General features: G+C 38.8%; 1 protein-coding gene across 4 annotated transcripts; it reads left to right on the forward strand.

Annotated features, from left to right (window-relative positions):
• The first annotated feature begins 1,875 nt into the window (after positions 1–1,875).
• LOC131790056 (netrin receptor DCC-like) lies at positions 1,876–15,217 on the forward strand. 4 transcript variants are annotated; one of them, XM_059107233.2, is made up of 9 exons: positions 1,876–2,021; positions 4,623–4,940; positions 6,161–6,312; positions 6,548–6,701; positions 8,739–8,821; positions 9,576–9,819; positions 9,982–10,132; positions 10,391–10,439; positions 10,686–15,217. In XM_059107233.2, the coding sequence occupies exons 1-9, from the start codon at positions 1,946–1,948 to the stop codon at positions 10,872–10,874; spliced, it is 1,416 nt and encodes a 471-aa protein (XP_058963216.2). In that variant the 5' UTR covers positions 1,876–1,945; the 3' UTR covers positions 10,875–15,217. The 4 variants fall into 4 exon arrangements, with proteins under 4 accessions (XP_058963216.2, XP_066022533.1, XP_066022538.1 ...); XM_066166436.1 differs by having other exon boundaries at positions 10,391–10,427; XM_066166441.1 differs by lacking the exon at positions 1,876–2,021 and adding an exon at positions 3,165–3,333.
• Positions 15,218–17,419: the final 2,202 nt, after the last annotated feature.

Here is a 17,419-nt window from a genome sequence, read left to right on the forward strand (position 1 = left end):
CAAGGAAGAGGTGTTCCCTTCACACGTCGTCGTTTGACAGGTGCATGATCGTCTGCAACTTCTGAAAACAGTTTGTTCCAAGTTAAGAAAGCGTCATCGATATTGTTTTCATCGTCAACGACGTGCCAAGGAACATTCCTAAGATCTTCGTTAAATGAATTCGCATCGAAATTCTTGTAAGAGCGATACTCAAACATTCTTGGATGTGCTTTTGTGTGCACACCAGTCTTTAGAATGCAAAACACCAGGTAATGGTCGCTCAATGGAAACGGAACAACACCAGATTTAACAATGCGATGTTCATTATTGACAAAAATCAGGTCAATCAAGGTCCGTGAGGTGTCAGATATTCGAGTAGGCTCTTTTATCAGCTGTGTGAAGTCAAAAGCGCGCGAGAAGTTGAGAAGTAGTTGTTTGTCTTTCTTGGGCAATTTTGAATTAGGCATCATGTTTGCGTTTAGATCTCCTAAAATGACCGCATCCGATTTTTCAAGATCAACAGCAGGCATACTATCTCGCAGAGACGAAATAAAAGTGCGGAGATCGACATCTGGTGCTCTATAAGCGCAACATAATAACGTTGGCTTACATTTATCTCGAATTAACTCAATCCATAAACATTCCTGTCCACCAGTATTGATATCATTCCGCAAACGAAACGCCAAATCTTCTCTTACATACATAGCAACTCCGCCATATCCCTCTTTATTGCCAGTGCGATCTAACCTTATGCACACAAATCCAGGGAGTTTTATTTCAGCATCACTTGTTGAGGAATCCAGCCAAGTCTCGGACAGAGTTAGCACGTCAAAAGTTTTGTTGTTAATTCCCTCAAGACGCAGAGAGTCGGTTTTGTTTGCGAGACTTCGTATATTCAAGTGAGCAATCTTGAGACCTCTAGTGGACTTGATATCAGCAAATGTCTGGTAGCCGGGATTAATCTCAATGTCACCAGCAAGAGCAATAAGAGTCAAAGCAAAACAGGCACGATGAAAAAGCTTACAAAGCATAACACTCTTCAGTCGTCCATTAGACGAACGACACTGACAAGTTGTCAATCCGCATCTGAACAAGTTTGAACGTCAAGAGCAAAGCGGTGTACTTTATTTTTTGATAAAAGCATATTCGTTTTGAATCTACCATCAGAAAAAAACCGACGGCAAAAAAAAGTCCGACCGATACTCCTACCCCACCCCCGCTTCATTTTCTTCCTGTCCCACCGACCATGCGTGTCCTTCAAGAAAGGGGTGTCAGATTACCTCAATAGGCGTAAGCGTCGCTTAGTGCACGCGAGGAAGTCGAGTGAAATTTAAAAAAATGACTTATAAGACAGGATTTTAACTCTTATTTAGATTGGAAGTCAAACGAGGCAATGAAACAAAACAGCTTGAAAATTTTTATGGAAACGGAAACTTGAACTGAATTCAAGATGTTACTCAAACAGGTGGACGCGTTACCGAGACACGGCAGAATAGCGCGACATAAAATAGTTCCCTTTTCAAACTAATTTTTACCACGAATACTGTTCAGGGCGAAGTGTAACAGCCTAACTGAGGCTGAATTTGTTTGGTGTTTTTGCTCGCTGTCATTTTAGAGACGCTTAAAATTATGCAAATAATGGTCACCCTAGAAGACAAACAGTGTGCAGTTCGTGTTCTGAATATTCAAATCTCTAATTTCTCCGGCTCCAAAGGGGTTCAAGCTGACAATCAATTAAATTTCTAACCCAAGACTCATTTGTTTTCATCCTGAAGTACAAAAGAAGCGTTCTTAAGTTTCCATGGAAGATTGATGTAGTTGTAAATTATACTTGTGACCGCGCGAAAAGCTGGGGGAAAATCCCCCGAACAAATATTGTATGTGCTGTTATAGCAAATAAAAGATGTTAAAATAAACACATGGGATTTGCATTCATTCAACCGCCAGGACGCAAGAGGTGGAAGCGATGGTAGCAGTGTTTTTCTATATATTTTCCTCTATTTTGCTTGTGCTTCACATCGTAGCGGAAACAAAACCCACAGGTAAGAGTCACCCACGCACATATTTTTATTTTTTCGCCTGAGTGTGACCCGAGCGCGTGGTAACAAATCTGTAAGAACCCATGAATTCTATTTGATTGTTAACAACACTGGCAACAGTACACGTTTCGATTTCCTCGATGATGCAAGTGACGAAGTGACCAAACCGAGATCTGTCAATGTAAATCTACGCCCTACACAGGTACACCTAGTTCTGACTCGGCGATTTTTTTTAATTTTAAAACGTGCTTACGAGTCGTTATTTGTCACAATTCACAAAACAAAAACAAAAATAATCGGGTAATTGCGAATTTGAAGCGGTAAAGAGAAAGCGCCAGTTACCGAGTAGCACACGCGCATTTAAATGTCTGAATGCATATTCCAAAAATAAGGGTAAGTTGATCCGCGGAGAATTTATGGGAAATAACAACCCTTTAATAAATGTTCTTGCCTGACTCATTTTAATTTATATTGGATGATAAATCTTTGAAAAATGTTAATTTTCCGGCTCAGATACCTTACAAAGCATTGACAGCGATCTAGATGTAGCCTGAAAATAATATTTTGAAACGTATTGAATGAACAGACGCTTCCACGGTTTATAGCGGCCATATTGGTTGGGGGTCAAACAAAAACTTGTTGCTAGGCAACGAGCAATAGACTCTTTTGTAATTATTGGACGATTTCAATTCATCTGAAGCACTCAATTATCTCGCTCTTACTCAAAGCCCAAGAATAAAAAAGGGGAAATTTACGATTTTACGAAATTTACCAGCTAAATTATTTGTCTAATTGAGGAATTTCAGTATTTCAATGGTCTTTATAACAGAGCTAGTAAATTTGTCTAATCAAATTTAATTGCGCGAGTATGCTTCATTGAAGAAAAAAATTCATCTTTCGTGCCCTCCAAACTTCCCGCGTGTTTCATATCTCGATGAACGCACGCTGACATATGAACCAATTGTTAATTTGAGAAACCTCTGAGACTCAAAATCGATGACATTTACTTCGCCAGCGGCTTAGGACAATAAAATAAATGTCACTCTATTAATTATGGCGGCAGGTATGTGGCGAACCCGTGGCGAACGGACTCGTGCAAATTACCACCAGCCATCACAGAAAGGAGTAGCAACGTGGGATTTTTTTTAAAGATTTGGCCAATTTTCAGAATACCCTGCCACTCATTTACATGTCATTGGATAAGAAAAGCGTCTATTGTGTTATGCCTCGTTCTTGAAAGCCTCACGACACATGTAAATGAGGTGGACCAAAGTGGCAGGGTATTCTGCAGTTAATCCAAAGATTTTATCTTGAGGTGAGAGGTAAAGCTGATTAGAGCTATTTATGACGAGTTGATTTCACTACGTTTTTCGTTTATCAAGCCACAGGAGGTGCAATACAGCCGCCCTTTGACTTTGCCCTTTGGGAAAATATTTGTCAAATGTTCCTGAATATGAATTTCTCTTCTTCAAAAAGCTCAGTTCAATAGACACTTCAACGAAAATGTTGTCAACCTGTTCGTAACATGCACAGTTCATCAAAAAAGCCTAAGAGTGAATTCGACGGAGAGCATGAAATCTATGAAACTGTGTCTGCTGTCATACCTGATCAGCAGCAATCATTTTTAATTTACCACGGTAGCTGTTGACAAAAATATCAGCCAGATACATGTAGGTCTTTCTTATACAGTTGCACAGTATACAGATTTCATTTCCTAGTTTGCAGCAACATTATTTCCTATTTCATGGTATCTGGCAAAACTGAGATTTTTGTAATGTAATTATCACCCATGAAAGAGGCTGACTCCCATGCCAGATGATTATCTCTGTAATTCAGAATATCAAGAGGGTAGAACTGAAAGGTAGTGAAGCACAATAATATCAGCTGGAGAACCTTGTGATTATTAAATTGTGAGGGCCTGTTTATATCAGGGTGGGGACCCCAGGTAGGTGAGGTAACCTGCCTAGCTGTGGTTGAAAAAAGAGCCTGGGTTTACATACAAACTTTCAACCCCAGGATCCTAAGATGGGGCTTTTGGTGGGCTTGTAAATAATTTAACATGAACAAGACCCCAGCTGGGCAGGTTAACCAACCTTGAGGTGGTTACATGGTGAATAGCTGGCAGACCAAGCAACTGGCCTTGGCAGGTCACCCCTTCTATCATGAAAACATGATCAAGATTAAATAAGAGATTAGATGGACAGGTGGGTTTCTCCACCTAGATGGGTATCTCAACTACCTGGGGTCCCCCACTTTCATGTAAACAGGTCCTAATTAAAAGGAGGGGAAATGCTTTAAAATGCAAAACAATGCTACATTTGTGTGGTATATACTTATTTTGTAGAGAGATTGTCTGGTCTTCTCAATGGTGATCCATTGTTTTGATTAAGTAGTCTGTCAGGAATGTTACATAAGGAAAGCAGCAGCTGTGAGGAGAGAAATGATTCATGTAATTGCAAATGTGACAGGGGCTTAAGAAATTTTCCTTTGCTCTTCAGTTGAAGGTTTGTCTTCTAGTATGTTACCACTTCTTCTAAGTGCTGATCATTTATGTTAACCTAAATAAAAAGATAGGGATTCATTCTTTTCTTTTGATTTTAACAGACATCAAAATACGATCGTATTGTAAAAGTGCCTTTGGGTTGAAGGATGTTGATATTATTTGGATACCGCTTGCACAGAGGAATTCTTCATCTTGGGCTATCTACAGGATATCGTATTGTCCTCCGTTTCCAAGTTGCACACAAAATGAACAGTATCAATTGGGTTGCATACTGAACACAACACAGCATCAATTAAAGAAAGAGTTACAATGTAGAATGACTGAAGAGTCACTTTTCCCTAACAAATTTTATTATAATGTGGAGTTACAAAATTTATCTGGAGTCTTCGTAAGCCAGCGATTAACATGCCGCCTAAGAGGTATGGTAGGAAGGGAAACACCTTAATAAATTCACCTAAACAAATTCCTTGAGAAAAAAGACTTTTCAGATGCAATCCTCAATTGCGGCCAGAGTTTTAGCCTGAGTGGACCAACCAGTTGTACCTTGGCCAGGTGCAGTATACAACTGTGAATTGTGATTATCAGTTGAGTGAGGTGCAATAAAAGCTAACTACAGTGAGATCAAATGTCAAACATGAAAGCCCTCCAAAAGGAGTAGAGCAACAGGCTACCACTGGAAGTAAAGTCTGTGAGAACAACTCAATTTTAATGCCAAATTGTGGTCAACAAACTTCTGTTGCGCCTCACCAAACCAAAAATTGTTGTTGTAAATGAAGCAGGAATAGGCTTTAAACTACCCACCATGACCAACAACTGCTCCAAAAGCAATTTATAACAAGCCATGGTCACCTCTTTGCCCACTTCCTTAGTTGGATCCAGCAATGAAAAATTTCTTCCTTGATTTATTTTGTCTTGCACGGTGCATTTCTCTCAGAGGGAAGGACTGATTCTAATTTATATTCAAGAGTAGAAATTAAATGTAAGAGGTTTCCATTTTTTTTTTTTCAGATTTTTCTCTGTGATTAACCCATTTACCCCTAAAATGTAAATATAAATTCTCCCCACTGTTTTGTATTGAATTTCTGATACTTTAGCTGTGAGAATATGGTGTTTATGGTATACATATCCTCTAGTTACTATTTTACATTCTTCTCATCACTTTCCTACTTGAAAGGGTATTGTTATTGCAGGGCTTAAATTCCCTTTTGGTCACACCTGGGTGTGGAAGGGTTAATGTGGCATAGTTGGTTATTTATTTCATTTTAATTTTTATTTTGTTTATATATAACTTGTGTATATATTTTTCTTACTTTGATGTAAGGCCTCTATATTACTGTACATATGTACTGTTCTATTTCAAATAGCTCATATAACTATAGTGTATTGAAACTTAAATATAAATAACTAAAGTTTGTAATTATTAGTTTTATTATAATTGGTTTATCAAAAATTATTGGTTGGAGCCCCAATTCTATGGTTGTGATTATATTCTGATCCCTATTTAATAGCCTTCAACTGGTTATTTGCATGCAAAAATTGCCTAGTTAAACATATTTTGGGTCAGATCATATTTTTTAAATCACAACTTTGTAACTTTGTTGTATTATCCTAACTGTGGCCTCTCATTGATTTGTTGAAGTTCACTGTACAAGGCCTCAAAACCTGACAGCCAAAGCAGTTAGGAAAAGAACTGTTTCACTTTCATGGAAACCTGCACCTTTTATGGGAGGATATACTGACTACTTGTGTTATAAAATTTGGTATGCGGCTGCAAATGACAAAAAAAATGAGGTAAATTTTACTTCTCTTTTTTTTTTCCTACATTTATTTTTACAGTGGCTGCTTTATAGTCTGCAGGGTCTGGGGTTTATACCCCTTCCTCCTCCCTCTGGAAACAATGGTTGTTCCTCCAAACTTCTTTGACCTTATGACCTCTCGTTTTTCATGACCTCACTTCATCCTCCTCCTCCTTGGAGCTTAGTGACCACTAGTCTCAAACTTCTCTCTACTTTTTGTTGAATTTTAGTCGGTACAGATAACCTTAAGGGGTGAATCACGGATCATTGATGACCTTTCTCCGTACACAATATACAAGTTTTATATCCAGTGTAGCTTGCCAAGCTGTAAAGGCGGTTGGGGATTGGTTGATGGACCTCTTACTGCCCAAACTCTTGAGGAAGGTGGGCTTAGCTCAGCAATTAATTTTGTTTCCAACGTTTAATCATGTCACTAGTATTTGTAAAAATCTTAGTTGATTTCCTCAACAAGACTTTTTTTCTAGTTCTATTTTGGTCACCTGATTGCAGCAATACTCACTTCTTATACTTTTATGTAAATAAATAGTTTACTATGGGAAGTCTGAAGGAGGCTTTTTGCAGCAGGCCTATAATAAAATCTAGTTTAGTCACAAGAAAACAGTTAACCCTTTAACTCCCAGAAGTGACTAAGACAGAATTTCTCCTTTCAATATCAATACAAAACCAAGCAGACAAGTGATGAGAATAAAGAAAAATATCAGTTAGGGGATTATAAGTTGATCCAATACCAAATTCTCCAAACTAACATCACAAGAACTGTATGGGAGACAGTAAGGAGAATTACTAATGAGATCTTGGGAGTTAAGGGTTAAAGGTTGGTTATAGCCATCGAAACAAACTCCTTGTGAGCAATAGAATAAAGGTGGTACATTTCTAAAGAAACTGCAGTACTGTGTCATTGGGGGAGTATATCAAGGTAATTTGGTTTTATCAACGGAGTTGATAATGTAAATTGGCCACCGTAAAGAGTTTCAAAGCTGACATTTTGAGCGAATAACAAAGGGCTAATGCTTGAAACGTTAGTCTTTAAACACTTTACAGTGGCCGATTTACATTATCAACTCAGTTAACAAAACCAAACTATCCATGTAGGTAACAGTTTTTGACTGTCAACGGTAAATGATTAAATGTCTAGCAGTTTTAAAGATCTTGTTTTGAATCTGGTTTTGCTTAAAACAAAGGCTGAAATGTACGAAAATATCTAAATTGCAACAGTGATCAGTCCAGGAAATGTAAATTTAGAAATGTTGGGATAATAAGGTGCCTGTGTAGACACTCAGGACCCTAATTCTAACATAGTCACCAATACCTTAGGTCAGAACTAGCTGGCTCAATTAGTCAGGAGTTTCAAGTTAATGTGCTGTTCAAAGTGGATTCAATTAAGATATTGGTTTATTGTGCTAGCAGGGCAAAATGTTTTTGTATAGTTAATCACATGATTTCGAGTGCAATTTGGAACAAATAAGCACGAGTAAATTTTTTTAAAGACTAACCAAAAAAAAAAAAAATTAAAAGTGCTTATTTATTCCAAGTTGCACGAGAAAAATCGTGTGATTACATGTTAATAATATACATGGAAAAATACGAGATGGCTTATCATAATTAAGCATAAGCAAAGCGCGCGCATCAAATGCAAAAATAATTTAATCAAACCGTGCGTTCGGTCGGAACAACTTCGTACGATCATAACAATAGTATGCAATGATATCTTCACATCTTTAAGGCGCAAAAAAGTTCAAAGTCCGGCTAAACAGTTCAAGGAATTGTTCAGTCTGTGTCCTGAATCACTTTCGATGAAATGGAATCGTCGTTTTCGAGGTTTAACCATGTTTGTTTTTAATTTCGGCGTTGGATCGCTCGAGCAAAGTGTTAAGCTGGATCGGCTCGTAATTTTCGATTTCCTTGGCAATTCCCTTCTCTAAACTCCACTTTTTCTAAACCGACAACCAAAAAGCAGTGCTTTTTACAGTGTTTTCGTTGTTTGAGCTGTTTTTCAGCTGCGGTGGCGAAAGAAAACCTACTTAAAACGCCGGCCATTGTTTCGCTCGCAAATGTTCAAATTTTGTTGCGACATCCAAGGCTCGCATTTGATTGGCTATCTGTGAGTTTCTTTGATTATTGACCAATTAGAATGTCTGATTTGTTACTTTCTTCGCACTGAATTAACCCTCTTCTGCACTGAATTAACTCTCTTCTACACTGAATTACCTGAAAACTGCATTTATCTTAACCAATCAGAACTGAGTAATTTTTTCATGTATATTTTTAGCTAGGTAATGGAATTCTGTCAATCAACGAATAGGTTTTGATGTGACTAGTTAGACCTGGTAATGCTTAACTTGACCAAAGTGAGCTTGTTTGTTTGTTTTTAAATTTATTATTTTAATTGATTGCCTTCAGCACCAACTCAAGCTCCACAGTTTAGCAACTGGTCAGTAACTAACACAGAAGAAGAGGAACGGGATGTTACAGTTGTATGGCAGGTAATGCGTGCCTCTCTTTTTAGAGAGCAAAATATACATTAAGGTATACTTGTTTACTTGTTTTTTACCAGGCGTGTGGTAAAAACGGTAAAAGATTAACCCTTTCCACTCTAACATCAGTATGCAAACTCTCCATACTACGCTCTATACATTTCCTAAGGTGCTGACAAGGAGAATTTGTTCATGATTATTTCCTTTATTCTCGTTACCTAAATGTGCGATTCGGGGATGATATTGGAAGGAGAAAATAGGTGCTAATCACACTTAGGGGTTAAAGGGCTAAGGCCAGCGCTCAGCTAACCATCAGTCTAATGCTCTTTTATTGGAGTTTATGATAAATGGTGAGTTTAACCCGGTAACTCCCAGATCAAATTTGTAATTGTCCTTACTGTCAACCATACAATTCATGTAATGTTAGTTCAGAGAATTTAGTATTGGATCAACTAATTATCCCCAAATTGATATTTTTCTTTATTCTCATCCCTTATCTGATTGATATCATATTGATATCGTAAGGAGAAATTCTGTCTTGGTCACTCATGGGAGTTAAAGGGTTTATATGGATAATATGGTTCTGAATACAGGCGTGTGGAAAGAGTGATTTAATCATTATGTACAACAGAAGGGGAGCACAAACTGCACTTACTTTCAGCTGACAATTCAGCTCAAATATCCCTGGACGTCGGCTCGCCCATTGCATATAGCTTTGTAAAAACGTAAGGCTAAATTATCAAATAACTTTCCTCGTTCATAGCTGCCACCTTTGATTACGTGGAATGGCGTCCCTAATAGATTCAACATAGACTACTGGAAGACCACAAAGCAGAATGATTCGTCGGTTCCAATCCCCAACTCCACAAAGAGCCTGCAAATTAACGACAGCTCGGCGACTGAAGCAACTTTACGTGGGTTAAATCGTTATGTTGAGTATCAAACACAAATCAGTATGTGCACAGCCGAGGGATGTGGACCGAAAAGTGTTCCTTGGCCCTTGGAAGGTTTGTCGTTGTGTGTTCCATTTGAACGGTACTTTTGCAGTGGGCGGATAAACTCAGGCTTATTGTAATTTGTTGTGAGATATTGTTAAAAGGTAAAATAGTGAGAATTGAAGCGACTAAGCGGCAAGATAACATTGTGGCTTTTTCCTTTTTTTTCTTCAGGCGAGGAGGCCGGGGAGAATGAACCCTATGTTGATAGTCTTTCTCTCGATAGTCCACTTAACCGGATTGTACTTGTAGTAGTAATTACTTCTGTGATTTTATTTGGCGTCTTAATGGTTGTGATTTACTTGTACAGGAATTATAGAGTTAGGCAAGTCTTTTTGATTGTTTTTATTAGTACTTTTATTATTTTCCTTGTATTTTTAAGGAGATACCTTAACTGTTTCGTTCCGTAGGAGAAAAACCATGAGATTTGTGAGTTGAAAAGAATCTTGTTATCTAACGGAGACTAGGACCAATCCAAAGATGGTTTTCGCTCTGAGACATTAACTACAATTTGTAATCTAGAGGAATTGTTGACTGGATATGCTTTCCTTTCCGTAAGCTCCTTCACTCTTTCTTTTTGTAGGCGACAACAACCACCATTGCGGCAAAGAGTACAGTTGGTAAGGAATGTGGTGCGTCTTCTTTTTTCTTCTGTTTCCTTAATTCACCCATCACTAGGCTTGAGGTTTGAAGTTGGTAAGGTATAAAACTCCTCACAAACCGTTCTTTAACTTTAAAGGCGTTTCTATTGGAGGCCATGGTACAGTGGGCGCAAAGTTTTGATGTTAGTTGTAAAATTCTAGTGATTATTGTTAAGCTCTAGTGCAGGTTTTTTTGTAACTTTGAGATTTTTCTCATAACGATCTCTTCCTATTTAGGAACCGCTGTATGAGGATTTAGAAAATGCAGCTTCAACCTCGGGAAATACTTACTACGACCGTATACATTCCCATGGAGACCTCACGGCTCCTCAATTGATAATCCAAGATGGTGGTGATTCAAATTGTCGTGTTTTAGTAACGGACGATTTACATGGTGCAACTTTGTCGCGTTTGACAAGCTTGTAACAGGCCTACGACACTTCTTAGGACCATTTACACGCGCACGACATTTCCTCTTACGACATACCAAAATCGCGTACAATTTAACAACTCCTTAAAATATTCTAGTGTCGGCTATTGAACAGGACTTCTTCACTTCACAGCGAGATTAATTTCTCTCTGTCTCATCCTCTAAAAAAGTTACCTTCGCTTGTGTATTCGACGACTTACCATCAACTGCAACTTCGTCAGTCCGCCATTTTGGCGCAAGAAATCTTTACTTTCCTCTCCCCCCCTACTGAATGGAAATTTGTCACAAAAGACGTTATTTTTACCGCTTTCGGCTACGATCGTCGCAGCGTTTTATAACGTGTTTTAAAATCCAACAATCTTTTTTAAGAGAACTTGTTTTACTTATATGCTTATTTAAGGTTCTAGAAGGAACGGTATAAAAATTCCTTTTTTATGTTCAAATTCATTGCATTTTAGGTTTTTTTAATGCTTCGTCATTTTAATTCTACCGATGTTTTCACTTGGATAATCTTGCTCAGATTTACTATCAATTCGTGTTTCTCCCTCCTTATAGAAGCTTAAAATTGAGGAGAAGAAAGATTGATTTCGATTCTCAACAGTGCTTATTCGCACGTGTATCCTGAATGTTATTCTGCTCCAATATTTGACGATATTTTCACTATAAATTTAGCAATACGCGTTGAAAAATACGCTAAGAGAGAGACGAGGAGAGAGAGAGGCATTTCTAGGAAGTGAATGCCTTAAACAAATTATCCAAAGACTCAAGTATCAGAGAAAAAACTGAGAAGAACAAAGTTTAGTGAACACTTAGAAAAATGTTTTTAAAATGTGTCAAGGGGAAGTGTACAGTTTTACTTTTTGCTTTTTAGTTAGTTCTGGTTTAGAAGGTGAACTCGAGCTTTCCGCTATTGAATTACCAAAGAAATCTATCCTGTCTTTGACGCCCTACTTCATTGGATTTGTCTGTCCGTCTCAAAAGCTTAGAATTCAAGTTATTTAAAACCAAACTAGTCGGTTCTTATTTGATATCCCAAATTATTTTTGCGATATAGAAATGAGACAAGGATTAGATTTCCAAGAAATGTAACAGGGCTGCTTTAAATACTCAAGAGTCCAGTACCTCATGCGGAAAGAAGAGGAATTTTAAAAACATAGTTTTGAGTTTTCCACTTTGATTGTGTCAACTGAATTGTGAATATTAGCCGACTTTTTAATCATGGAATTATTAAATGCAGTTAAGTCTAATGAATGTCACTGTTCGATGTAATTTTGTCGGTCTGTAAAGTAGCTGATTTTCAAAAAAAAGTAGCTGATTTTCCTAAGGGGTTCGTTGACAAAGTTCACAAACAGAAACTTAACAGTTATGGAAAATGTTGTAGTTCGTCGTGGTTTTGTAGATAAATGAATGTTTAATCTTTTACTTGCCAATGTAGAGTTAGGCTGGAAATTGCACCGATCGAGATGTTTCGACTGCTAGTCCCCTAGTCGTCCTAGTTGCCTGGCGACGAAATGAATTGTTTACGTGTCGCTTCTTGTATAACCTTGGTTTGTAATAAAAAAAAAGACTTCACCTCACATATGTTTATAGGAGAAAATTCGAACAGGAGGAAAAAAAGCGTCGAGGGAGTCCACATACCTGAAACTGCCTTGCCCGATGTTCAAACGTGGACGGCAAACGGCGAAAGTGATTGCCGGAGTCTGGTCACGTGACTCTAGACGTTTGCGGTCACACCTATTCAGAAACAAACGTGGATCTGAAACTCTCCAATGACTTCAAACTGCGACTTCCTAGGGAATGTCTTGTGAACTGGAAACGAAACGAAACGGTATACACACCGACCCCTGGATGAGAATTTAAACAACAGTCACATTTACACGCAAAGTACAGAGGTTACCAAATATAACTGAAATATATTTATAATGTTCCATAATGTCTCAAGCAACTGTTCGCAAAGTTTTCAAATGTTAAAAGGCATGATCTCCGGTTTAGTCTTACTCTTTAATTTACGCTAACGCATTAAAACTGATCGATTAATCCGTCCACTTAGTCTATCTCCTGCAAACATAACTATAATGTTGCTTGCCCTATTCACGTTCTCCCTTACACTGTCGTTTGGCACGCGTCGCCTCAGTGCAACTGGTCTGTACTCTCACTGTGGACACTAATCCATTTCGACTAGGAATAATCTCTACAATTCGTCCAAGTGGCTACTTGCCTTAAGGGAAGGACTCGTTCTTCTTTTCTTATAATGTTGGCATGTACTCTCTCGTCCATCTATGCCAGAACAAATCAGCCAAATACAGGGCTTGCCTCTTTGTACGTCTAGTTTCGACTGATGGTAGATCACTTCCTTTCAATTGGTCTTTGAGGGGAACATCCCTTCAGCAAACTCGCTCACCAGCTCCAGTTGCAGCAGTTACAGTAACTCCCTTTTAATTGTTTGTTGCACCAAACATCAGTTTTGTTCAATTTCTGGCCTTCCTGATTAAGCTGACTCTGGTTTGCACCACAACTACGAGGATTCGTAGGGAGGAGGATGTAGCAGTTATTTGATGTTCCTTATTGCGCCCTTCCTTCTGGTATTTGAGGGTTTTTCTGGGGTATATTCTCGCATGGTGGCCACCATCAAGACACTTGATACAAAGGCTATGTTCCTGTACTATCTTAATTTTGTCTTGGTAGGTTAAACCTGTAAATCTGCTACATCTTAATACTCCATATTGGTTGGAACAGACCGGACAACCCTGCCCAGTACCATTCAGTCCGTGTGACCGCTGTGTTGACCACTCTGAGTGTCATGACGCACCTGTACACCAGTGGATAGTGATGAAATTTTGTGAGGAAGTCGATCACGTCCATCTCACCTTTACCTTTCTCCTTGTCTGCCTTCTCCTTCCTTTGATGGACTAAAACTCAAGGTCTTCCCCAAATTCATTGATCAAAACAGGCTCAAAGTTGTGCATAAACGAGACATACCTAATCGGGTCTCCATTAAATTACATATACTCCACTTCAGGAGTGGAAACAATTTGACGTGTAATTTCTTCTCCGCTTCCTTGCCTCGGCGCACTAGTCCCTTGAGGTGAATGCTGTTCTGGGTGTATCGACATGAAACTGAATAGACTCATAACTATTAATCTGGTGTGTTAATGGTAAATGTTCTTGGTTAGACCTGGTGCGTTCACTGGGTTCGTGAGCTCCAGGTCTTCTTTGTACTGTATGGTCCAATTTCCTAACCACAAATTTGATAAGCATACATATTAGGGGAGAAATTGTGTATAGGCATTAACATTTTCACTTTCTCATCAGATTTCAAAGCGTCGTGGGTGGCACTCATGGCTAATAAAGTCATGAATATTTTAGATTGAAAGACACTAAAGACACCCCGCACCACAACTTAAGAATTACCCACAAGTAGTTTCTTCAAAACTACGAAGCACTTCTAAGTGATTGTCAGTGGTTATTGCATTTCTCACCCAGCTGGGATAACGATTTAAATCGCGAGCTCTTACATCGAAATGTTATTGCATGATCTAACACATTGCCATTTTGCATCGATCCTAGCCTCCTCGTTTAATTTCGTGTGAAAGCGATGCTGGACCTGAAAATAGAGAGGAAAGCCACGTTTATGACAACAATTTCGCCTCTTCTCATAGGTGACAAGAATGAGTACGTACAAATTAAAACCTCTAAGCCTGCGCCGATTACTTTGATGAGGTCAGAGCACGACACAGATGATGTTTAAAGTTCTCGTGAAGTTTGATAGAGCATAGAGCGCTTCATTTCCAGTCCTATCTCACTCACACTTCCACGGAGCCTCTGAAGTAAACTTCCGCTCAACGCAGGGAATCTACACCACCTAAGAAATTCATAAATAAGAAGCGGTAGTATGGAACCTTATATGAGTTCAGTTATCACTAAGTCTGTTTCCCACGCGCTTTTTCTGCGAGTCTAGCTTGTAATTGAATATTACTGGTAATCTGGTTGTTTAGGAGCTTTTGAATTGGGCAGCTGGTACACTAAACCAATTTTTTTTACTGTCTATCCAGTTCTAGATTGATGCCCACTCTTACGAAGAGCTTCTCACTTTTCGTTACCGTACTCAGTTCGGCAACCTCTAAAAACCGCTTATCTCTTTCATCTCCATTATTGCTGATTATGGCACCGAGCGCTTATTTTTGAGATCGCAAAAAATTAGTCAGGGTTTAATTTTACGTTAATAATCAATCTGTTTTGTTTCCCTTCGTAGCCGATACAACAAAACAGTTTATGTAATAAACACTGTGCAGCATACAACGAAATACATTTATTGGAGAATTAAAGGTTTTAACTAAGAGCTGGTGCATACAGTTTTATACAAAATTATCCTAAATAATTTTTAAAAGCACGACGTCGGGATTAAATAAAACATGTCTTTTCCTTCATTGCATTGTGATCTTATTGACTGAAAATTCTGTACCTTGTAAGTTAGTGCACCAGCCGGACGGCCAATCAACCTTGTTCCCAAGGTTCTGCCCCTGAGAGCAGGAGACGGGTAGAAGAGAGACTGAGAACGAGTTTGACACCACAGCCGCTCTTTGGGATCTCACACAAAGCCCCTCCTTTCCTAAGAAAGCGTTACATCTCAAGGATAGAGGCCCCCACTTTAAACCCACTTTTCCATCTACATGCAAAGCATATGGCCTACCTCGTTTCCAAATGATTATTCGGATCGCCCCGAGTTTTCTAAACGATGGGTACCATGCGGGCTATAGCATCCAGTACAGGTGATAATTTGTTTAAAAGCTGAGAATAAAGAGAGCAGCACCGGGACATGGTCAGTTTCATCTTTGAGAATGGCAAACTCAATCATTACTTATTTATTTTTTATTTTTTCTGATGAACAAATTACTGACCTAGTTTCATTCCAAGCCATCCTTTTTGCTTTTATATATACCTGGCGTAACTTATTATTTATTCACAAAGAGGCACGCGAATAGCAGGCTATTTCTAAGACAGGGTAATTTAGCAATATCAGCTGAGTTGATAACGTAAATTGGCCACGGTAAAAAGTTTAAAAAGCTGACGTTTTGAGCGTTATCCATTCGTCAGAGCAAAACATAATAATGTGGTACAGTTGGTTGTTTATTTCATTAAATTTTTATTTATCAACTCATTTGGTAATACTACTCTGTAATACTCTCCCACCGACGCAGCACCACAGTTTCTTTAGAAACTTGCCCCCTGACTCATATCTTAGAGAAAAAGCTTAAAACGCGCGCGAATTATTTACCTTTGTACTAAGAGACTCAAGAGTTGTATTCAGTTGTGAGGATGGAAGTGATGCTTTAAAGTTACTTTCCACCTTCAGAGGCCGAAAAAGTCGATTTTAAATTAAAGAAAGTCGTCGTCAAACCGGTTTCCTTTATTTATCCAAGTACCCGCCTTGGTAAAAAACATAAACAATCACCTCGAATCGTAATTTTAAAAGCTGTCTGTCGATTCGTTGTCTTGCACCTCAGCACATTTTCCGGTTTTTCCATTTTTTCCGCGGGTTTTTCCTTTGCATTTGGCAACTTTGATCGTTACTGTTTCGTCCTCCTCAACGCTCCACTGAGTGATCGAGATAGAAAAAACAAAACGTGTCTGCAATGGGTTAATTTTCCCGGGAAATCATAACCCATCGTCATTGACGCTAGGAGGTGCCGTTGTCCCATTAGTTTGCAGTTTCAGGAGGCGGAATAATCTCCTGGCGTGGCGCGAGTTGTTTGCTATCCTTTATGAGCTAAAATCTCGCATTGATTTCGGGAGGAATACAGCCTCTTTGAGAAAATTTATAGGGTATATAAATTTGACCGATTTTCGTTAAATCTCGCCAAAATATTCCAGGAATAATAACAAACGAAAGCGTGTCGGGAACTGATATTTGAAATATTGATACACCACATGTATCAATGATACAAGTGGTGTATTTGTATCCCTTATTTGCATCCCTTGTTTTAGCCTAGCCATGCAAAGCAAGCGGGTGACCAAACTAACTAGACGATGTTCGAACAATACACGACAATGGGTGGGAAATAAACCGTTTCGCGGGAGACAGGCAGCTGCTACGGATAGAGGGGGGGGGGAGGGTGGGGCTTGGAGGGTTGGAAATTGCCTGTGCTGGTGAGTCCCATTTCTCATTTGGTCGGCAAATGATGAATTTCCTTCTTCATCATTTTAATCTTTTGAGCGTGCCTGAATTCAAGATGTAACTCAAACAGGTGGACTCTTTACAGAGACACGGCAGAATAGCGCGACATAAAATAGTTCTCTTTTCAGACTAATTTTCACCACGAATACTGTTTAGGGTGAAGTGTAAAAGCCTAACTGAGGCTGAATTTGTTTGGTGTTTTTGCTCGCTGTCAGTTTAGAGACGCTTAAAATTATGCAAATATCAATTATTTCGTCACACTAGGGGACAAACAGTATGGTCTTTATCTTAACACGTGCGCTAAGTGTTTTGATTTCAAGTCATATTTTAGCTGCTCCATAGGGGCTCAAGCCGACAATTAATTAA

This window comes from Pocillopora verrucosa, chromosome 1, assembly GCF_036669915.1.
Source record: "Pocillopora verrucosa isolate sample1 chromosome 1, ASM3666991v2, whole genome shotgun sequence".
Taxonomy (NCBI): domain Eukaryota; kingdom Metazoa; phylum Cnidaria; class Anthozoa; order Scleractinia; family Pocilloporidae; genus Pocillopora; species Pocillopora verrucosa.